Source organism: Salvia hispanica, chromosome 2, assembly GCF_029641045.1.
Source record: "Salvia hispanica isolate PSC_SH4W2 chromosome 2, Shi_PSC_v1, whole genome shotgun sequence".
Classification (NCBI taxonomy): domain Eukaryota; kingdom Viridiplantae; phylum Streptophyta; class Magnoliopsida; order Lamiales; family Lamiaceae; genus Salvia; species Salvia hispanica.
This window is the reverse complement of record NC_142693.1, coordinates 39,195,993-39,216,010: the sequence shown is the minus strand read 5'-3', so window position 1 is coordinate 39,216,010 and position 20,018 is coordinate 39,195,993. Positions and strand designations below refer to the sequence as shown.

General features: G+C 37.6%; 4 protein-coding genes and 1 pseudogene across 11 annotated transcripts; all 5 read left to right on the top strand.

The window, feature by feature from the left end:
- Positions 1-2,559: 2,559 nt before the first annotated feature.
- LOC125221760 (putative protein phosphatase 2C 46) lies at positions 2,560-6,496 on the top strand. 5 transcript variants are annotated; one of them, XM_048124020.2, is made up of 6 exons: positions 2,560-2,971; positions 3,103-3,160; positions 3,382-3,833; positions 4,198-4,565; positions 5,366-5,602; positions 5,868-6,496. In XM_048124020.2, the coding sequence occupies exons 3-6, from the start codon at positions 3,515-3,517 to the stop codon at positions 6,135-6,137; spliced, it is 1,194 nt and encodes a 397-aa protein (XP_047979977.1). In that variant the 5' UTR covers positions 2,560-2,971; positions 3,103-3,160; positions 3,382-3,514; the 3' UTR covers positions 6,138-6,496. The 5 variants fall into 5 exon arrangements, with proteins under 5 accessions (XP_047979977.1, XP_047979961.1, XP_047979952.1 ...); XM_048124004.2 differs by having other exon boundaries at positions 3,103-3,164; positions 3,386-3,833; XM_048123995.2 differs by having other exon boundaries at positions 3,103-3,164.
- A 5,720-nt stretch (positions 6,497-12,216) lies between these two features.
- LOC125196559 (uncharacterized) lies at positions 12,217-13,270 on the top strand. The gene is made up of 2 exons (XM_048095158.2): positions 12,217-12,508; positions 12,577-13,270. Exons 1-2 carry the CDS (start codon positions 12,347-12,349, stop codon positions 13,171-13,173), a joined length of 759 nt encoding a protein of 252 aa, XP_047951115.2. The 5' UTR covers positions 12,217-12,346; the 3' UTR covers positions 13,174-13,270.
- A 353-nt stretch (positions 13,271-13,623) lies between these two features.
- Positions 13,624-16,947, top strand: LOC148932377 (uncharacterized). Of its 3 annotated transcripts, XR_016135639.1 has the most exons (4): positions 13,624-14,000; positions 14,214-15,073; positions 15,204-15,321; positions 16,808-16,947. XR_016135639.1 is itself a non-coding variant. In XM_089065393.1 (3 exons), the coding sequence occupies exons 2-3, from the start codon at positions 14,222-14,224 to the stop codon at positions 15,222-15,224; spliced, it is 873 nt and encodes a 290-aa protein (XP_088921519.1). In that variant the 5' UTR covers positions 13,625-13,786; positions 14,214-14,221; the 3' UTR covers positions 15,225-15,544. The 3 variants fall into 3 exon arrangements, 2 of the variants coding, with proteins under 2 accessions (XP_088921519.1, XP_088921518.1); XM_089065393.1 differs by lacking the exon at positions 16,808-16,947 and having other exon boundaries at positions 13,625-13,786; positions 15,204-15,544; XM_089065392.1 differs by lacking the exon at positions 16,808-16,947 and having other exon boundaries at positions 13,625-14,000; positions 15,204-15,544.
- LOC148932376 (pre-mRNA-splicing factor cwf23-like) lies at positions 16,816-17,160 on the top strand. The gene has a single exon (XM_089065080.1). It carries the CDS (start codon positions 16,816-16,818, stop codon positions 17,158-17,160), a length of 345 nt encoding a protein of 114 aa, XP_088921206.1.
- A 48-nt stretch (positions 17,161-17,208) lies between these two features.
- Positions 17,209-19,567, top strand: LOC148932375 (putative protein phosphatase 2C 28; annotated as a pseudogene). The gene is made up of 3 exons (XR_016135638.1): positions 17,209-17,636; positions 18,437-18,673; positions 18,939-19,567. The product of XR_016135638.1 is annotated as a putative protein phosphatase 2C 28 (transcript).
- The last annotated feature ends 451 nt before the right edge of the window (positions 19,568-20,018 follow it).

Here is a 20,018-nt window from a genome sequence, read left to right as displayed (position 1 = left end):
TTTGGGGCAATTATTTGAGGAATTTATTGAAGTGTTGTCCCTACCTTTGTAATATAGCCCAGTATCATCTGTATACAATCTGACTGAATAAATTCGATGCTGACGGTTTACCATCAGAATTTTATTTGACAATAGTTATTTTTATTTGAATTGAATGAACGATCACAACATCTTTTTTTGAGGCACAATTGATCCATCCAAATAATTTGCAAATAGTATTTTATTTAGAAACTATTCATTTATTTAGTGTGTGATTTTGTATTTGAACACCACTAAAAATAAATAAATGTCAATTTAATAAAGGCTCTAAAATGATAACAACAAAATAAAATACTATTTGTAAAATTGAAACCAAATTCGATTATAATTGATTCTGGATATAGCAATTTGACAAACAAAGCAAATTTTATTTTATTTTGTCGAGAAGACCAAACAAAGCATTTAATAGAGCTGGATTGTCCGAACTCTGCATGCAATAAAAGAGTCGGCCGAGTTAAAAATTTGGCAAACTCGAATAGCTCAGAATGAGCTGTAACAGATTATAATTATTAATTGGGGTAGTACGTTTTAACTAACACTTTAAAAGCACAAAGGTGAATTGCATACACAAATTGATATAAAGCGATCATAATTAGTGACTAATCCCTTCTTTTTTCCGTATGCAAGTAACTTTAATCAATTGCTAACAATTCTTACTCTTCTTGATCTAGCAATAGAAATTAAGATTACCAAATTTCTGTCCACTTATCTGCTTTTCTGCCACGTGGAACATGATAAAATTTGATTATATATGATGATGGGCTGCTTTTAGTTGCGTGTTATACGTATGAAATAAAGTGTTACTAGAACATATAACTATACACAATATTTAGTCATAGAATCTAAATGAACTGCGGTTTATGACAAAAGCGACACAGTTACATAACTGCGGTTTATGACTAATTGAAGAGGAAATGTCAATTGTGGCAAAGGTGATAGAGTCTGTATATTCAATTCATTGCCTATGGTTGATATTTAGGTTTCAAAGCATAATTATATTCTTCAAATCTTTGGTGCCGGGAATCGCCTGTCAAAAAGGTACATCAAATCTTTAATAAAATCTATTCAAATAGTAGTAGTGGAGTTTTAAACTTCTAAGGGTTCAGAGTTTAGGGTTTACCCAATGGAAGTTACCCAATGGTATTTCATCGGGTGAAAAACATTTACTCTTAAGTAGTTAAGCTATTCACATGTTTATATTCAATACTTAGACATTATGTACTTTACACTATTTATAAGATGTTGGAGTGGTTCAGCATGTTGATGTTATTATTTGACCCGACGACTCTAATAAAGCATGCAAAATTGATAGTCGACGCCAACTATGTCTAAGACGATGGTCGGATGTGAGCTACAACTGCAGATATATGCACTCTTCCAAGCAAATGGACAAATTTTCACTACCTATGCATGCACCCGAACTTGCAAAATCTCATGATTTTGCAAACGTGCAATTACTCATCGCCCTTATCTGAACTTCCATCAATTATAAATTGTTAGGTTCCCAACATGCATTTTTGAAGTGTTGGGACGCCTAGATGACCAGTGTTGAAGAGTTTATGTTGTACGTACTCCCCCTCACTGCCAACATGTTAGTTATGAGCAAGAATAAATCACGGCTCATAAGGAATTGACATGGAAATATTGTAGCGCCCATTGTGGATTTCCGCAGAAATAATTATTCCCCCATCACCCGCCAGTCGAATAATTCCTTTTTCCGACGTATGCATCACCTATAAAGACATTTATTCACCTCCTGAGCCTCACAGAGGTCTCCAATCTCCATGTGACACATCGTCGTCGCATCAGCATTGCGAGTCATTCGAAAGAAAAATACTTGTAATCGGTTCACTATCATTCTTAGTTTATTCGAAAGAAAAATACTTTTAATCGGTCCATTGTCATTCTTAGTTTTACATAAATGGTTTTCTAACACATGTTCTCAATTAATTGCTTTTCAAGAAATAAGATAATTTGTTTATTGTTAAACGTAAAAATGATTGTAAAATCATTCGAATTAAAAGTTCAATCATGGAACAACTTCAACAACCAAAAAAATGGAGTACAAGATTAATAATTAAATATGGTATCTTTAAAAAATAAAGGTAAATCTAATCTACTCTAATCTAAATAATAGTTTAAACAGAACAGTACATGAAACCTACCTTAGGTGCTTACCCAAATCTAGGCAAGGGTATAGTGTGGGAGCGCTCGGTGTTGGAGTAAGATAAGCGTTTTTTAAATTAAAATTAATGAGTTAATTACTTAATTCGAGTATATGGGTAAATGTTGTAGAGCTGTTTGGAGCCCAATTTAACATTGAGTATTTTCATGAATAAACATAATCAAAATCCATGCAAATGCTAATCTCTAAGCTCCATTCTCATTTAAGACAATTGTTAATGTGCGTTTATATAAAAATAAAATTATGAGAAAGATTTAATAAAGAAAAGCATTGTTAGCTTTGACCTTTTTGTCCATTGCTATAAATATAGTTTCTCTCTCTAAAAGGAGGAGAGCGTGGAGCCCAAAACTGGTCCTCTGCTTTGCTGGCTTCAAGCTCTCCGTTGTTGGTTCTTAATGGGGTTTGTCTGCCGAGAGATACCAGAGTTGCAGTTGCCCCAATCACACTAATACTATTACCACTCTCTCTCTCTCTCTAATCTTCTCTCTCATTCATAATTCTCTCTTTTCTCTCTCTATCTATAGCGCGTTTTTCATTTGTTTTCTCTTCTTCCATTGCCCCATCATCTTCTTGTTCCTGTCACTGCGTCAAAGGCCACAGACGAGGATTAGATTATAGACTCAAAATCACACTTCATAAGCCTACTTATTTTTCTTTTTATATTCTCAAATTCCCCTTTGATTCGCTGGATCCACAGATCTAATCTCTTCACTTTGAGATCTTCCTTCTTCCTCAATCAACTCCAAGGTAACTTCTCTTCGACTATCTATTTCACTGTAGATTAGCTTTTAATTCAAACAAATATCATTTTCTACTGTTGAATTTTTGTATTCGATTTCAACATGATGAGTTTTTTTTTTTTTTTTTCGTTTGATTAGGTCTCGTGGAGTCGGACTTTTTCATATTCGAACTCTTGATTGATCAAATAGTTTTGCCGTGAGTAAGTGAATTTCGTCTCCTTTTAATTTCAAACCCTCGTGTCCCTTTCTCGTCATGTTCAAATTAATTACTGAGAGATCTGTTTCACATTGGAAGTCTATCTTTGTAATCGTGTTCCCCAAATTGGAAATTAGCTGATAATGATATGCGCGTCTGCCACTCGATTTCTATTATTATCGTTATTCAAATTCTTATGGTTATTTACTTATCTCTTGTAGCTAGACTTTTAATGTGCATCGTTTGAAGAGGAAGAAGGCAATTCAGATTGGGTGAAGTTTCCTGTTCAGAAAGTTATCCTTGAGTGCACAGTAAATGTGGATGTTTTGGGGGGTGGTTTGGAAGAGATGAGGGATGTTATCGGGGTTAATGAACTTTTTGAAGGCCTGTTTTCGGCCAAGGGCAGACGGGTTCGCTCAGAAAGGCTCGGATGCCAATGGCCGGCAGGATGGACTTTTGTGGTATAAAGACTCGGGGCAGCATTTCAATGGGGAGTTCTCAATGGCTGTAGTTCAAGCAAATAATTTACTAGAGGATCAAAGCCAGCTTGAGTCTGGTTGTCTGAGCACGACTGAGTCCGGACCTTATGGCACTTTCGTGGGGGTTTATGATGGACATGGAGGTCCTGAAACCTCCCGGTTCATCAATGATCACCTCTTCCCACATCTAAAGAGTAAGTCTCAATGGTTTTCAGAATCATGATCTGCTTTAAACTTTGAATTTGTTGCTTTGTTTTAGAAAGGAAGACTGGTTGAAATCTCAACTGTTTATAGAATTTGTAGTTGCTTTAACTGTAGACAGTTTTATGTGTTGCTTTGTTTAGAAAGAAGTGTGGTTAAAATATAGTAGTACCATCTATTCTAATCTAGGGTGTAGATTGTGGATCACCTTTCTGATACATGTGTGGAGCATATATTATGAATAAATCCGACTTCCAATTGTTTGTGTTTAATTTAAATGTGGACGACATGATATGTGGCAAAGTATGATCATGATTAATTTCGTATGGTTGTCAAAGTCTTGGGTTGATTGTGAAGGGTTTGCGGCGGAACATCAATCGATGTCAGCAGAAGTTATTCGTAAGGCATTTCAAGCAACCGAGGATGGTTTTCTCTCAGTTGTCAGCAGACAATGGCCTACGAGACCACAGATTGCAGCGGTTGGCTCTTGTTGTCTTGTAGGAATAATCTGCAGTGGAACTCTCTATATTGCGAATCTTGGCGATTCCCGTGCTGTTCTAGGGAGGCTTGTCAGGGCTACAGGGGAAGTACTTGCTATTCAACTCTCAGCTGAGCACAACGCAAGTTTTGAGTCAGTGAGACAGGAGTTGCAGTCTTTGCACCCTGATGATTCACATATCGTAGTTTTAAAACATAACGTGTGGCGCGTGAAGGGTCTTATACAGGTAAATTTATCATTTCTCCATTGACCATTGGATTGATTTGATTTTATTATTAATTATAGTGAAGACTGATAGCATGTTTCCTTTCATGCCTAAAACATTAATTGTGATTTTATACTCTGGATATAACTTGTACATCCAAGGACTTATACAGGATTTTTTTCTTCGAATGATAGATACTTCAAGGATCGCGGTAGAGTTTTAGTTTTGAACGCTAGAGATCTGAGAGAAAAATTAAGTACTTAAAATTTTCCATCTTCTGCTGATAAGTTCCATATTGTCAGTTGTATATTTTTTGAACTGTTTGTCACTTTCTTTACAGTTGTATTGTTCTAATGCTTTCTTAGAAAATCGAACCATGATGATACTTGTGAAAATGAATTATGTAAGGGGAAAACAGTAACTAATAGATTAATTGCTTTCATTTCTTTCGCACAAGACGTTAGATATTTTTCGTTCTAAAATTGATTTACAGTAAATGTAAGCTTTACATTTCTTCGAAGTCTAGTTGCCACTGTTGATATATTGCACATATTTGTTTTTTTCTTGATGGTGTGAGCTTCACGAGTTTGTTTTTGAATTTTAGCAGTTAATTTCTTAGGTTGAGCATTTGATGTGGTCGTGAGTAACAGATCTCTAGATACTAAGACATTAGGATCATGACTTTGTGTGCATATGCTTTAGCCCTCAATATGAAAGTCTATAATGGTGTTTGGCTTGGTTTTTATGCTGTTCACGCTGGGTAAAAATTGTGATCCTGAAACCTCTAATATGTAAATTGATATTAATTGTGTTGCTTATAGATCTCAAGATCAATTGGAGACGTGTATTTAAAAAAGGCTGAATTCAACAGAGAGCCGCTATTTCAGAAATTCCGACTGCGTGAACCTTTCCAAAGACCTATTTTGAGTGCAGATCCTGCAATCGCTGTGCAAGAGTTGTTGCCTGATGACCAATTCATTATATTTGCATCTGATGGCCTCTGGGAACACCTTTCCAACCAAGAAGCTGTTGATCTAGTCCAAAATCATCCACGCAATGTAAGATATATTTAGCACCGAAATACTTAAGAAGATTTCTATTTCGGACTGTGCTTTGTTGTTTCCAATTTTCTTGAGATCTTGTGTTACACTTTGTGAGTAGCTACAGCAGGTATTGCTCAGCATTTGTTTTCATATGCATATATTTCTGGTTATAAGGAGTAGTATTGTAGGAATCTGCTATGGCACATTTGTCTTAATATTATACTCTTATCACAAGTATCACATTGTATTCACTTGTCTCAAAAATGGTTGAATTGTGCAGGGGAGCGCTAAGAGATTAGTGAAAGCAGCATTGCAAGAGGCAGCAAAGAAAAGGGAGATGAGGTATTCAGACTTGAAGAAAATCGACCGTGGAGTTCGTCGTCATTTCCACGACGACATAACAGTAGTGGTGGTGTTTGTTGACTCTCATCTTGTGAGTAGGGCTAGTTCAGGGCGGAGTCCCAACATATCTGTGAAGGGGAGTGGCATCACTATTCCTGCGAATTCACTGGCGCCTTTCACGACCCCAGCAGAACCCGTGGCAACTTGACAAGGGAAAACTCTGTCTCTGATTTGTTTCACCTGATGAATGAATACACAGGTAGCTTCTTGAGCAGCCCCTTGAATTCTTTAATGTACACTGTAACTTTTAACCCCAAGACTACTAGTACACTGGAATCCTATCATACTTACGCTTTCTGGGCAGCTTTTTTCCTTTATTTGATCTTGGCTCCACTTCTGTAAATCCCCCATGTTTCTCATCGAGACCACTTTATCAACAGATTATATCTGAAACTCCCCATACCTAAAAGTTTTCTTTTTATTTTTTGCTTTCTTTTGTATGATGATATATGCAAGATCGCATGACTATGTTTATGCTGATAAGAACTCATGATTGTTGATCGATCATACTGTCGTGCTCGTGCCTACGCATTTTTGCCATGGATTATTGCTTGGATGAACCTCACCGTTCAACTTTGTTCATTATATACTACAACCCATTTTTATTTATTAGGCTTTGGCTGGATACACACAGACACAGTGCTAGTCTATCTACTAATATATTGACGTATGGGAAAATCTATCAAATTTGATCATCTACAAATATTGAAATATGTGGGTGGACTCATATTGGTCGCACAAATTCATCTTACAAGGCTTGAACATATTTTCCCAAATAATTTGATTAAAAATACATCAGGATTAAATGTGATATCAAATATGATTTTATTTCAATCATTTATACTAAATTTAAACTTAAAATAATATTCTCTAAAGTAAAGGCCAAAACTGGTCCTGAACATATGTCCATTTTAAGATTTTGGTCCTAAACATTATCTTTTGAATTTTTGGGTCCAAACATTTCAACTCGAATCACAATCGGTCCAAAGTTAACTATTCCGTCAAATTTTAACGATCAACATTTTTAATCCCGATTTTGACCAAATTAATCCTGATATGTGTGTAAACCTAAAAATAGGTATTTTTATTTAAAAACCAAAAATAGGATTGGTTATGGATTACCATTGGAGCTAATTACTTATCGCATTTTAGGTTATTTTGTATTATTGGATATAGTCTTATGCACTAGATTTGGGTTAAGAAAACTAGTAACCTTTTTTAAAAAATAAAGAAAGGAGATGCTTCATTTATCCTTTAAAAATATGAACTTTTGAAACAATATGAATTATTTAAAAAAAAAAAAAAAGTAAATACTTCCTCCATCCATATTTATTATATTATATTATTTTATTATTATTGAGTGATCTTAAAAAAAAATGGATTAGATTTATTATATTATTATTATTATTATTATTATTATTATTATTATTATTATTGATTAGATCTTTAAAAAATGGATTAGAGAGTAACCATGTCAACTTTAGAGCATTCACAATGCAGCCCCTTCGTGGAGGCTGCCCGATAGGGCTGCATTGCATGTCCCTCTCGACGTACGGCCGCCCGCCCACACACTTCTCGGCTGGAAAGCCGGCCACTCTGCGGATTCAGCAGAGCTGCATTGTACAGCCGCGTAGTCTGGCCCCAATATTTTATTTTATTTTTTGTTTTTAATTAAATTTATTATATGTCGTATTTTATTATTTTTAATTTTTATCTTTAAATTTATGTAATTTCTATTTTCTTTTTAAATAATTTTTGTGAAATTGAGTTGGGTTTGAAATTGAGGCTATATTGTGCTTTTTGTGAAATTGAGTAGGGGTTGAAAGTTTGAAAAATAGATTTATCATTCCTAATTAACAAAATATCTTCATAAATGTACTCCCTCCGTGTAAAAAAATAGAAACATATGAAACGACACATGTTTTGATGTAAAAATTGGTAAAATATAGAAAAATATTAAAAGAAAAGAGTGTTAGTAAAAAAGTTTTTAAAAATGAAAACTTTTACTTATAAGGAATAGAATGAAAGAAAAGAATTTATATATTTGAAGGATAGAGGAAGTATTGATACCCAGGAATATTAGTTTAAGCATAAAATTAAATAGTCCATAGATTTAGAAATTTGAACTACTTAAGGGCATCCTTAACGCGCCTGGGCCGGGCCGCAAATCTCGAGTCCTGGCCCGAGAACAACGTTGGAGCATGGAGCGGCACGGCTCGGGACGGTCCCGAGGACGCAGTTGCGTCCCTGGGCCGCTCCCGGTCCGGCCCGACCTAGGGTTAATTGTTACGAGACGCGACGCAAAGAGTCCCGACCCGATGTTATTTGAGGTTCGGGCCGGACCGGGACTCAACTTCATAATTTTTTTTTGTTTTATAAAATTCGAAATTTTATGTATAAATACCACTCTTCCATCCATTTTCATTTTACTTCAACTTCATTTCTCTCACTCTCACACTAAAATTTTGTTTGAGATTTAGGGATTACAAGAAGGAATACAGAAAAGAACTGAAACGAAAATTACAAATGGAAATCGAAACTACAAAGTGTAGAACAGGAAAGAGCCGAGTCGAGGAGTCCTCTTTCCGCAAGACGAGATACGCCCCGGTAGTGCTCTTCGGATTGGCGTTTCGTCCCCAAAGATAAAACGGCTACGTCTCTGGTGAAGCAGCACCGCTATCAGCAGAGCTCCGGCGAACTGGATGGAGGAGAGGGCAGAGCTTCGACAGAAGAACAATGCAGAGAGAGAGAGAGCTTGTGATGCAAAATGCTTTCTAGTGTTTTATGATGTGTAGAATGCATGGAATGGCTAGCCTATTTATAGGCTCGGTCCACTGCATGGGGTCAACGGCCATAATGGCCGTCATTAATGCTAGACCGTAACGGTCGTCGGTTACGAGCTGTAACGTTCGGGCGTTACAAGCCGTTACGCGCTCAGAGCTAGAGAGGCTGAGTCTAGAAGCTTCTAGATTCGTTCACGAGGTGGACTATCACGTGTCAGCCACGTTGGCTTACCGCGTCATACTGACGAGGTGGCATCCCGCTTGGCTCGCTGACGTGGAAACGGACGGTGGTGGTCTAAAAAGAACTAGACCCACTAGACTTGGGCCAAGCCCGCAACTAGGCCCAAGCACCAAGCCCACAACCAGGCCCAAAGAACAACCCAAAGACCACCCAAAGACCAATTGCCAAGATCCAAGTCCAAGTCCAAGGACAAGGGCACGGGCACGAGCACGAGCACGAGCACGGGCGCGGGCTCGCGGCTCGCGCGTGTGGGCGCGTGTGGGCTCTTACAGCCCATCTTAGTCCACTATAATTATTACATGTAATAATCCTTCTTATTAAATACTAGTTTAATAAGGTTGAAACTTTCAATGTGGGATAATTAACTCTCTTAATTATTCCCTAATCTCCTCTCATAGCTCATTAAGTTTGCAATTTTTGCACAACTTTAAACAATTATTTCTCACTCACCGGGAATCGGATTTGAGAAAATAAATATACCACGGTCATCTACTCCGAACGTAGATCGACGCTATATCATTTAATTTTACAAAATTAAATGTCTCGTTGAAATTATAATTGGTCAAAGTCCATTGACCGGGCATAAATTCCAACAAATTTGAAAAATGCCTCCTCGCCGTGATGGTTAACGAACAATCGAAGCTCAAATTGCTCTAATGTTAGAGGCGGCGATGTCCACAATCCAAGAAGAAATCAACAACGAGGTGGAACGCTATCAAGCTGCTATTCAAGCGTGGAACGAGCAACACGTCCGGGTACCACGTACTCGGATGTATATCCACAGAGACTGTGAACAAGCTGGTTTGCGGCTTTTCATGGATTATTTCTCTGCAGATCCTCGATGGAGTGATCAGATGTTCCATCGCCCGTTCCGGATGCGGAGGCATGTGTTCCTGCGCGTTGTCAACGCAGTTGTAGCTCATGACTCGTACTTTATGCAAACCGTCGATGTTGTCGGGCGGCAAAGTATATCGACTTTGCAGAAATGCACATCCGCCCTACGCCAACTCGCTTACCGAACAACTGCAGATATGTTTGATGAGTACCTCCATGTGAGCGAGCATACTGGACGCAATTGCCTAGCTAGATTTTACCGGCAGTGGTCGAAGCATTCAAGGATACATACTTGAGAAAACCAACGACCGACGATGTTCGCAGATTGGTGCGCATGCACGAGGAGACCCACGGCTTCCCGGGGATGCTGGGCAGCATCGACTTTATGCACTGGAAGTGGAAGAATTGTCCAATGGCCTAGAGAGGAGCATACACTAGCGGGCACAAGGGCACACATCCAACGATTGTGTTGGAGGCCGTTGCCGACCAACGGTTGTGGATCTGACATGCCTACTTTGGAGTCGCTGGGTCGAACAACGACCTCAATGTGTTGAACGAGTCTCCATTGTTCAACGACTTATGTGCTGGGCGAGCGCTTACAGTAGAGTTCACGGCCAACCACCGTCGGTACACTATGAGGTACTATCTGGCAGACAGGATCTACCCTCGATGGCCCGTGTTCGTGAAGACCATCACATGTCCGACAACGGATAGGAGGAAGTTGTTTGCCAAAAAGCAAGAGGCGGCTCGGAAAGATGTGGAGCGCGCATTCGGAGTCCTCCAATCACGTTAGGATATAGTGAAGGGAGCGGCCCATGGTTGGCACCTTCCACTAATCGCCGACATCATGTATGCATGTATCATAATGCATAACATGATCGTTGAGGACGAGGGAGAAAACGTCACTTTCTGGAGCGTCGATCCGCTCGCCAGGACCAACAGTAGCTACACTTTATCGGAGTTATGTATTCCAATTGATCCATAATTGATCGATGATTGAAGTCCTGCCTGTATATCAATATTTGGGGCTTAGGGTTTTAATTCAATTGGGGCTTCGGGTTTTAATATGCAGCAAAATGACAGTGTGTTATCACTTTTTATTGGTTGTTTGTGTCTTAGGACCAGCAGTAGCTACACTGTCACCGACCCGCCCGTGCAAGGTGTTCCTCCCGACGTGCACAATGTCATGGCCCGTTCAGCGGCGATGCGCCAAGAAGAACAACACACACGCCTCCAAGCGGATCTAATTGAAGAAATTTGGAACCGCAATTGACTTATGTTTTAATTTTTTTTTTGGAATTTTTAAATTTCAATGTTGTAATTTTCTATTTTCCGACTGAACAATGAATTTTTTCGGTTTTAATTGTTCAACGTATTCTATTTTACGAGTTAAATAGGTTGTAGTTGTGAATAATAATTGTGGCCTGAGTTGTGGCCCGAATTGTGACGTGCGGGTTAATGGAATTTTGGCCTGGGACACCAAATTTAGGAGAATAATGACTTGAAGGGGACTTGCGATCTAAATCCGGGATGAGGTTAAGGATGCTCTAAGCTTCGTACAAGTAAATTGAAGCCCAAATAATTTAAATGAAACAATACTCCAAAGTAAATTGAATTTCCGACATAACCAGGCGGCCAAAATCTCAGTTCTCCCCTCTTCCGTTTACTGCTGCAGCTGGCCGGCTTCTCCCTCACCTCCGTGTCTATTGGCTGTGTCTCCCGACATCGCAACAACCAAAGCAGCCGCACTCTGTATTTACTTCCACCAAGTTTTGGCGCTCATTAGGTATTTCAGTCCTTTTTATGATATGATTGAATTAATTTTCCTGTCATATCTATCGTATGAATGCTAGCGATAATTTCAGTTTTCATCGATTATTGGAGTTATGTATTCCAATTGATCCATAATTGATCGATGATTGAAGTCCTGCCTGTATATTAATATTTGGGGCTTAGGGTTTTAATTCAATTGGGGCTTCGGGTTTTAATATGCAGCAAAATGACAGTGTGTTATCACTTTTTATTGATTGAAGTCCGCGTGCTTTCAATCGCAGCCACTCATCGCAAAAGTAGATCTAAATCCTAGCCATTCATTCAAATTCTAGAAACAAAAGAAGCACGATCCGCGTGCTTTCAATCGCATCCACTCATCGCAAAAGTAGATCTAAATCCTAGCCATCCATTCAAATTCTAGAAACAAAAAAAACATGATCCGCGTGCTTTCAATCATAGCCACTCATCGCAAAAGTAGATCTAAACCCTAGCCATCCATCAAAAAGTAGAAAAATAATTTCATATCTATAAATATAAGAAACCAAAACATCACAATTATCTCATCTCAGTTTTTATCTTTATCTTTTCCTCACAAAATGTCAGTTCGTAAAGAAAGTTATACAGAGGATGAAGACATACTTTTGTGTAAAGTTTATATGCAAATTTCACAAGATCCTAGCATAGGCACATCTCAATCATCACAACGATTCTGGCAGCGCGTGGAAGATGAATTCAATCAAACTGAAGAAAGAGCTCCGACTTGGCCAGCGTACGCAAAGATCTATGCAGGCTCGTATTCAAGCCATCGAGAAAGCAACAAAAAAATTCCATGGATGTATTCGAGCAGCTGAAGCAAGAAATCGAAGAGGTGCTTCAAATGCAGACATTGTGAGTGTCTAATTTGATGTTTCATTTTCTCTTTGTACATGCGATTAATTGAATATAATTATTTGTAGATGAATGAAGCCATGCAACTGCTCAAGACAGATTCAAAATACAAATCGGGTTGGAAATTTTCTCATGTTTGGGATATGATTAAAGATTTTGAAAAATTCAAAGATTGTGCAGGGAGCTCTAGACAACAAGCATCACGTGGGATGCAAAATTCTGATTCAGAAAGTTTGCATGGCTCACAAACTTTGTCGTCTTCATTTCCTATGAGCAGTGATAATGGCGAAGAACAAATTCTTGGCGGTTCTTCTTCATCAAGGCCTATCGGGGTGAAGAAGGCTAAACTGAAGAAAAAACAGTCTGGTAACTCAGAATCATTTATTGTTGCTCTAGAAAAACAAAATGAGCAATATAGTGCAAGCATGAAACAAGCTCACGATAATATGTCTATGTTTTTGAAACAACAAAAGAATGGCCATGATCTCAAAACTATCAAGGAAGAAAATAAAATCATGGATATGGACTTGAGCTCTATAGTCGATCCTGATAGTCGTGCTTATTTTCAAGCTGAGAGAAGACGCATTTTACAAAAAAGAGCTCAGCAACAAGAACCAAATAATTATGCAACTGGAACATATCCTTCGTACTTCGATAATATATGAGGTTCTGGTTCTGGATTACCGGATTATTAGATTATGTTTTTCATTTTGTTGTTTTAATTGTCGTTTGTCTTTATTTTAATTTTATGTCGTTGTAATGTAATTTCCATTTGTAGGATCAATTGTGGTGTGTTATGTAAAATAGGAGTACTTTATTATTAAATATTGTACTATTATTTAATTTATTGTATTATAATATTACAATTCATACTCAATAAAATAATTAATACTAATAAAATAAATACTATATCAAAATATTGATGAAACCGTCTATATCCTAAAACAAATAAATAGACTGCATTAAACATATGATAATTAATTAGCCCATATGATAATTAATTAGCCCATCTCAAATTCAAAAACAAATACATATGTTTAATTAGCCCATGCCAATTAAAATCTAATTAGCCCATGCCATTAAACCTAATTTTCTCTCAATTCCATCGCCGTCATCTTCTTCTTCTATCTTCCCCTTCTCTGCAATTTCCCCTTCTCCCTCCCATCGCCGTTCCCCTTCAATCTTCCCCTTCAATCTTCCCCTCTGAATTTTCTCCCTTCTCTGTATTTTCGATTTCATCTCCAAATTCTTCAACCATCTACAACTCTCTATAATCAGGTAATTGTTTCTTCATCTAATTCTTCTTCTCCAATTTTCCGTTTCTGCATCCCTTGGCTCTCGATCTTCTTCGAATATCATCAAAAGGAAGGACTCAATTGCAATTTCTGGTAAGTTTTGCGTCGAGCTACAGTGCTACTGCAAAGATGGAGAAATACTGTTCACAAACGCAAAAAAAGGACAGATTTGTATGCGTTTTTGAGTATGGTTGGAGGTTTGTTTCACTGCAAAATTGCGTTATGCCCTTACAGATTCGTTATTGAGAAATTTTTCATTTAATTGTTTTGAATTTTAGATTTGATGCAAAACTTTTCCATTTGATTTGGGGACTTTTTTATGAGAAAAAGGCTAATATCCAGTTTATAATCTGAGTCTATTACTTTGTCTAAAAAAAGGCTAATCCGTTGATTCGTATTTGATTTTGCAGTGGGCAAAATGGATGTTGAAATCGACCATTATGTTGTTCTAGGACTGCCTTCAGGTGAGGAAGGTGCCCAACTATCGGACCAGGAGATTAACAAGGCTTATCGGTCTAAGGCGAGGGAGCTGCATCCGGACAAAAGGCCCGACGATCCTAATGCACATGCTAACTTTCTTAAGCTTCAAAATTCTTATCAAGTTCTCAAAGATGAAAAGGCTAGAAAGTTGTTTGATGATCTACTTAGAATTAAAAGGGAGAAGGTTCAGCGCCAAGGACAGCAAGATTCCAAGCGCCGGAAGATGATGTCAGATCTTGAGGAAAGAGAGCGGTCTGCTTTTGCTGCTGACCCCACTATGAAAGCTCAAGAAGAGGAAGAGAGAATATCTCGGCAGCTGAAGCAGGAGATTGCTAGAATTATTGCTATGCATTCCAACAAAAAACCAGCTGCTGCAGCACCTTCCAAGCAAGATGGAGCAGCAGATGGGGGAAGTGGAGGTGGAGGTAATGGGCTGGACAAGGCCAAGGTTCTCAAAGTTTCATGGGAGAAGACTGGTGAAGGTTACACAGCTCAGAGACTCCGTGAGATATTCAGAGAATTTGGCTATGTAGAAGATGTAGTCATTAAAAGTACCAAGAAGAAAGGTTCAGCTCTTGTAGTGATGGAATCAGAGGATGCTGCCATTGCTGCAACTGGGCATGTGTTGGGTGATCTTTCAAATCCTCTCCTTGTAGTGCCTCTTCAACCTGGTTCGTCACCGGCTGTTTTTAGTGCTGAGAAAAACGAGCCTGATGGCCCTAAATTGAGCAATCTTGTTGGTGCTGGGTATCAAGATTTTGAAAATTCGGTGCTGGAAAAAATGAAAAAGGTTGTTTTAGAACCCCCTCTCATATGTTTGTATGTTTGTATGTTTGTTTGTTTGTTACATTCATATTGGAAACTTTTTTCATATGAAACTGTCATCTACTAATATCTTTTCATTTTTATGTTTATGGCAGGCTGCGCAGAAGCAAAAATGACTCGTAAAAGGATCTTGGAGGTGTAAGAAGAAGAATTACATTATGGAGCATTGAGAGTTTGCATCAAACCTATACTGCTGTCTGTTTCAGACAGAAGGTAACTAGTTTATATGCCTTCTTATACTGATACACTTCTCTGTACCCACATTGATAACCATATTTAGATTTAACAATTGAGTACACAAATCGAGCTTTAGGTTTTCTCCTTTTACTGCAACAAAAGGCTTGAATTGAAGGGATCTGTTCTTGTTCTGAACATGCTAGTGTTGTAATGTAATGATATGCTAAGATGTGAGAATGCAAATGCCAAGTTTCTATTCTGATGGTGGTTGATAAATTGCTTGTTTATTTGACACAAAAGCATCCCAACTGAAAAAGAGAAACAAGATAAGTGTTTGGAGATCTATTACAAGACAAATGTTTATGACCTGACAGTTGGCCAGTCAATTCAACAACTAAATCTTTTTGAACTTGTATAGTATTGGCTGGTGATGATCATGGTATTGTCCGAATCCGATGTTGATTGATTGTTGTGGTCGTGGCTACGCGTTCAGTTTGTTTCCATCTTATGACATAAGAGGGACTATTCAATACAAGTATTACACGCTTGTAAGTCCTTTGCTTTTGTATTAGGACAAACAGCAAACTGTTAAACTCATTTCATTTTAAAAATTTTGATCACTTACACTTTACAGAGTCTGAGAATTATATCCATTCAGATAAATTTATCTATTTTATATGGCTTATTTTATGAATGGCCTATTTGGGTGGGGTAGGGCAGGGATGTGGTCGAGCAACAGATGGTGGCCACGTGTGGCTCTATCGAAATCTTAGTAATAGAGACTAATCATTTATTGAGTAGAAGAAATAATCCTTCCAAATGCAACACATGGCATTGTAACAAAAAAATGTCTTGATTCCGACGACACAATAGACTAGCGGCATGGGTTAGCGCCACAGGCTGCTTTTTTTGAAAATTCATACAAAACTTTATTAAGGTTCTCTATCTTTGTATCAAAGCAATTTAATTGTGTTGGATATGATGTATACCTCGATTTAAAATGTGATACATATAGAATGGGTTTTGCAGGCTGTTAATTTGGACAAAATGGACTTTATTAGCACAATTTTGACGTTTTATAAGTGGAATGGATTTGCATATTTGTTAAATATTTTACAAATTAATTATTTAATTTAAGAGTGATATGGACTAATATGCATCAGAGCTTCACGACCACCATTTATAACTTTAAATGAACATCACAGAATCATGAAATATTCAGATTTTAGATGGATTTTTGTTAAAACTAAACTATCCGAAAGTCTGAAATTTGAGAGGATAAAACTTTGAGTCGATATTACAGATTCGTTATTGAGATATTTGTTAAATTTGAGAGGATATTACAGATTCGTTATTGAGAAATTTTTCGTTTAATTGTTTTGAATTTTAGATTTGATGCAAAACTTTTCCATTTGATTTGGGGACTTTTTTATGAGAAAAAGGCTAATATCCAGTTTATAATCTGAGTCTATTACTTTGTCTAAAAAAAGGCTAATCCGTTGATTCGTATTTGATTTTGCAGTGGGCAACATGGATGTTGAAATCGACCATTATGTTGTTCTAGGACTGCCTTCAGGTGAGGAAGGTGCCCAACTATCGGACCAGGAGATTAACAAGGCTTATCGGTCTAAGGCGAGGGAGCTGCATCCGGACAAAAGGCCCGACGATCCTAATGCACATGCTAACTTTCTTAAGCTTCAAAATTCTTATCAAGTTCTCAAAGATGAAAAAGCTAGAAAGTTGTTTGATGATCTACTTAGAATTAAAAGGGAGAAGGTTCAGCGCCAAGGACAGCAAGATTCCAAGCGCCGGAAGATGATGTCAGATCTTGAGGAAAGAGAGCGGTCTGATATGTGGAGCATATATTATGAATAAATCCAACTTCCAATTGTTTGTGTTTAATTTAAATGTGGACGACATGATATGTGGCAAAGTATGATCATGATTAATTTCGTATGGTTGTCAAAGTCTTGGGTTGATTGTGAAGGGTTTGCGGCGGAACATCAATCGATGTCAGCAGAAGTTATTCGTAAGGCATTTCAAGCAACCGAGGATGGTTTTCTCTCAGTTGTCAGCAGACAATGGCCTACGAGACCACAGATTGCAGCGGTTGGCTCTTGTTGTCTTGTAGGAATAATCTGCAGTGGAACTCTCTATATTGCGAATCTTGGCGATTCCCGTGCTGTTCTAGGGAGGCTTGTCAGGGCTACAGGGGAAGTACTTGCTATTCAACTCTCAGCTGAGCACAATGCAAGTTTTGAGTCAGTGAGACAGGAGTTGCAGTCTTTGCACACTATTCACATATCGTAGTTTTAAAACATAACGTGTGGCGCGTGAAGGGTCTTATACAGGTAAATTTGTCATTTCTCCATTGACCATTGGATTGATTTGATTTTATTATTAATTATAGTGAAGACTGATAGCATGTTTCCTTTCATGCCTAAAACATTAATTGTGATTTTATACTCTGGATATAACTTGTACATCCAAGGACTTATACAGGATTTTTTTCTTCGAATGATAGATACTTCAAGGATCGCGGTAGAGTTTTAGTTTTGAACGCTAGAGATCTGAGATAAAAATTAAGTACTTAAAATTTTCCATCTTCTGCTGATAAGTTCCATATTGTCAGTTGTATATTTTTTGAACTGTTTTTCACTTTCTTTACAGTTGTATTGTTCTAATGCTTTCTTAGAAAATCGAAGCATGATGATACTTGTGAAAAAGAATTATGTAAGGGGAAAACACTAACTAATAGATTAATTGCTTTCATTTCTTTCGGACAAGACGTTAGATATTTTTCGTTCTAAAATTGATTTACAGTAAATGTAAGCTTTACATTTCTTCGAAGTCTAGTTGCCACTGTTGATATATAGCACATATTTGTTTTTTTCTTGATGGTGTGAGCTTCACGAGTTTGTTTTTGAATTTTAGCAGTTAATTTCTTAGGTTGAGCATTTGATGTGGTCGTGAGTAACAGATCTCTAGATACTAAGACATTAGGATCATGACTCTGTGTGCATATGCTTTAGCCCTCAATATGAAAGTCTATAATGGTGTTTGGCTTGGTTTTTATGCTGTTCACGCTGGGTAAAAATTGTGATCCTGAAACCTCTAATATGTAAATTGATATTAATTGTGTTGCTTATAGATCTCAAGATCAATTGGAGACGTGTATTTAAAAAAGGCTGAATTCAACAGAGAGCCGCTATTTCAGAAATTCCGACTGCGTGAACCTTTCCAAAGACCTATTTTGAGTGCAGATCCTGCAATCGCTGTGCAAGAGTTGTTGCCTGATGACCAATTCATTATATTTGCATCTGATGGCCTCTGGGAACACCTTTCCAACCAAGAAGCTGTTGATCTAGTCCAAAATCATCCACGCAATGTAAGATATATTTAGCACCGAAATACTTAAGAAGATTTCTATTTCGGACTGTGCTTTGTTGTTTCCAATTTTCTTGAGATCTTGTGTTACACTTTGTGAGTAGCTACAGCAGGTATTGCTCAGCATTTGTTTTCATATGCATATATTTCTGGTTATAAGGAGTAGTATTGTAGGAATCTGCTATGGCACATTTGTCTTAATATTATACTCTTATCACAAGTATCACATTGTATTCACTTGTCTCAAAAATGGTTGAATTGTGCAGGGGAGCGCTAAGAGATTAGTGAAAGCAGCATTGCAAGAGGCAGCAAAGAAAAGGGAGATGAGGTATTCAGACTTGAAGAAAATCGACCGTGGAGTTCGTCGTCATTTCCACGACGACATAACAGTAGTGGTGGTGTTTGTTGACTCTCATCTTGTGAGTAGGGCTAGTTCAGGGCGGAGTCCCAACATATCTGTGAAGGGGAGTGGCATCACTATTCCTGCGAATTCACTGGCGCCTTTCACGACCCCAGCAGAACCCGTGGCAACTTGACAAGGGAAAACTCTGTCTCTGATTTGTTTCACCTGATGAATGAATACACAGGTAGCTTCTTGAGCAGCCCCTTGAATTCTTTAATGTACACTGTAACTTTTAACCCCAAGACTACTAGTAGTACACTGGAATCCTATCATACTTACGCTTTCTGGGCAGCTTTTTGCCTTTATTTGATCTTGGCTCCACTTTTGTAAATCCCCCATGTTTCCCATCGAGATCACTGTTATCAACAGATTATTTCTGAAACTCCCCATACCTAAAAGTTTTCTTTTTTTAGCTTTTTTTTGTATGATGATATATGCAAGATCGCATGACTATGTTTATGTTGATAAGAACTCATGATTGTTGATCGATCATACTGTCGTGCTCGTGCCTACACATTTTTGCCATGGATTATTGGTTGAACGAACCTCACCGTTCAACTTTGTTCATTATATGCTACAACCCATGATTAGGCACAGTGCTTAGTCTACACACAGACACAGTGCTTAGTCTACATAATTTAACGTATGAGAAATCAATCAAATTGGATCATCTACAAATATTGGATGTGTGTGTGGGACTCATATTGGTCACAGAAATTTATCTTACAAGGCTTGAACATATTTTCCAAAATAATTTGATTAAAAATACAGCGGGGTTAAATATCACATTAAATATGATTTTATTCCAACCATTTATGCTAAACTTAAATTTAAATTTAAAATAATATTTTCTATATTATGCCAATTTTACCCACAAAATTTGAAACTTTAAATCTAAAAATAGGTATTTTTTTTTACTCAAAACCCAAAAATATGATTGGTT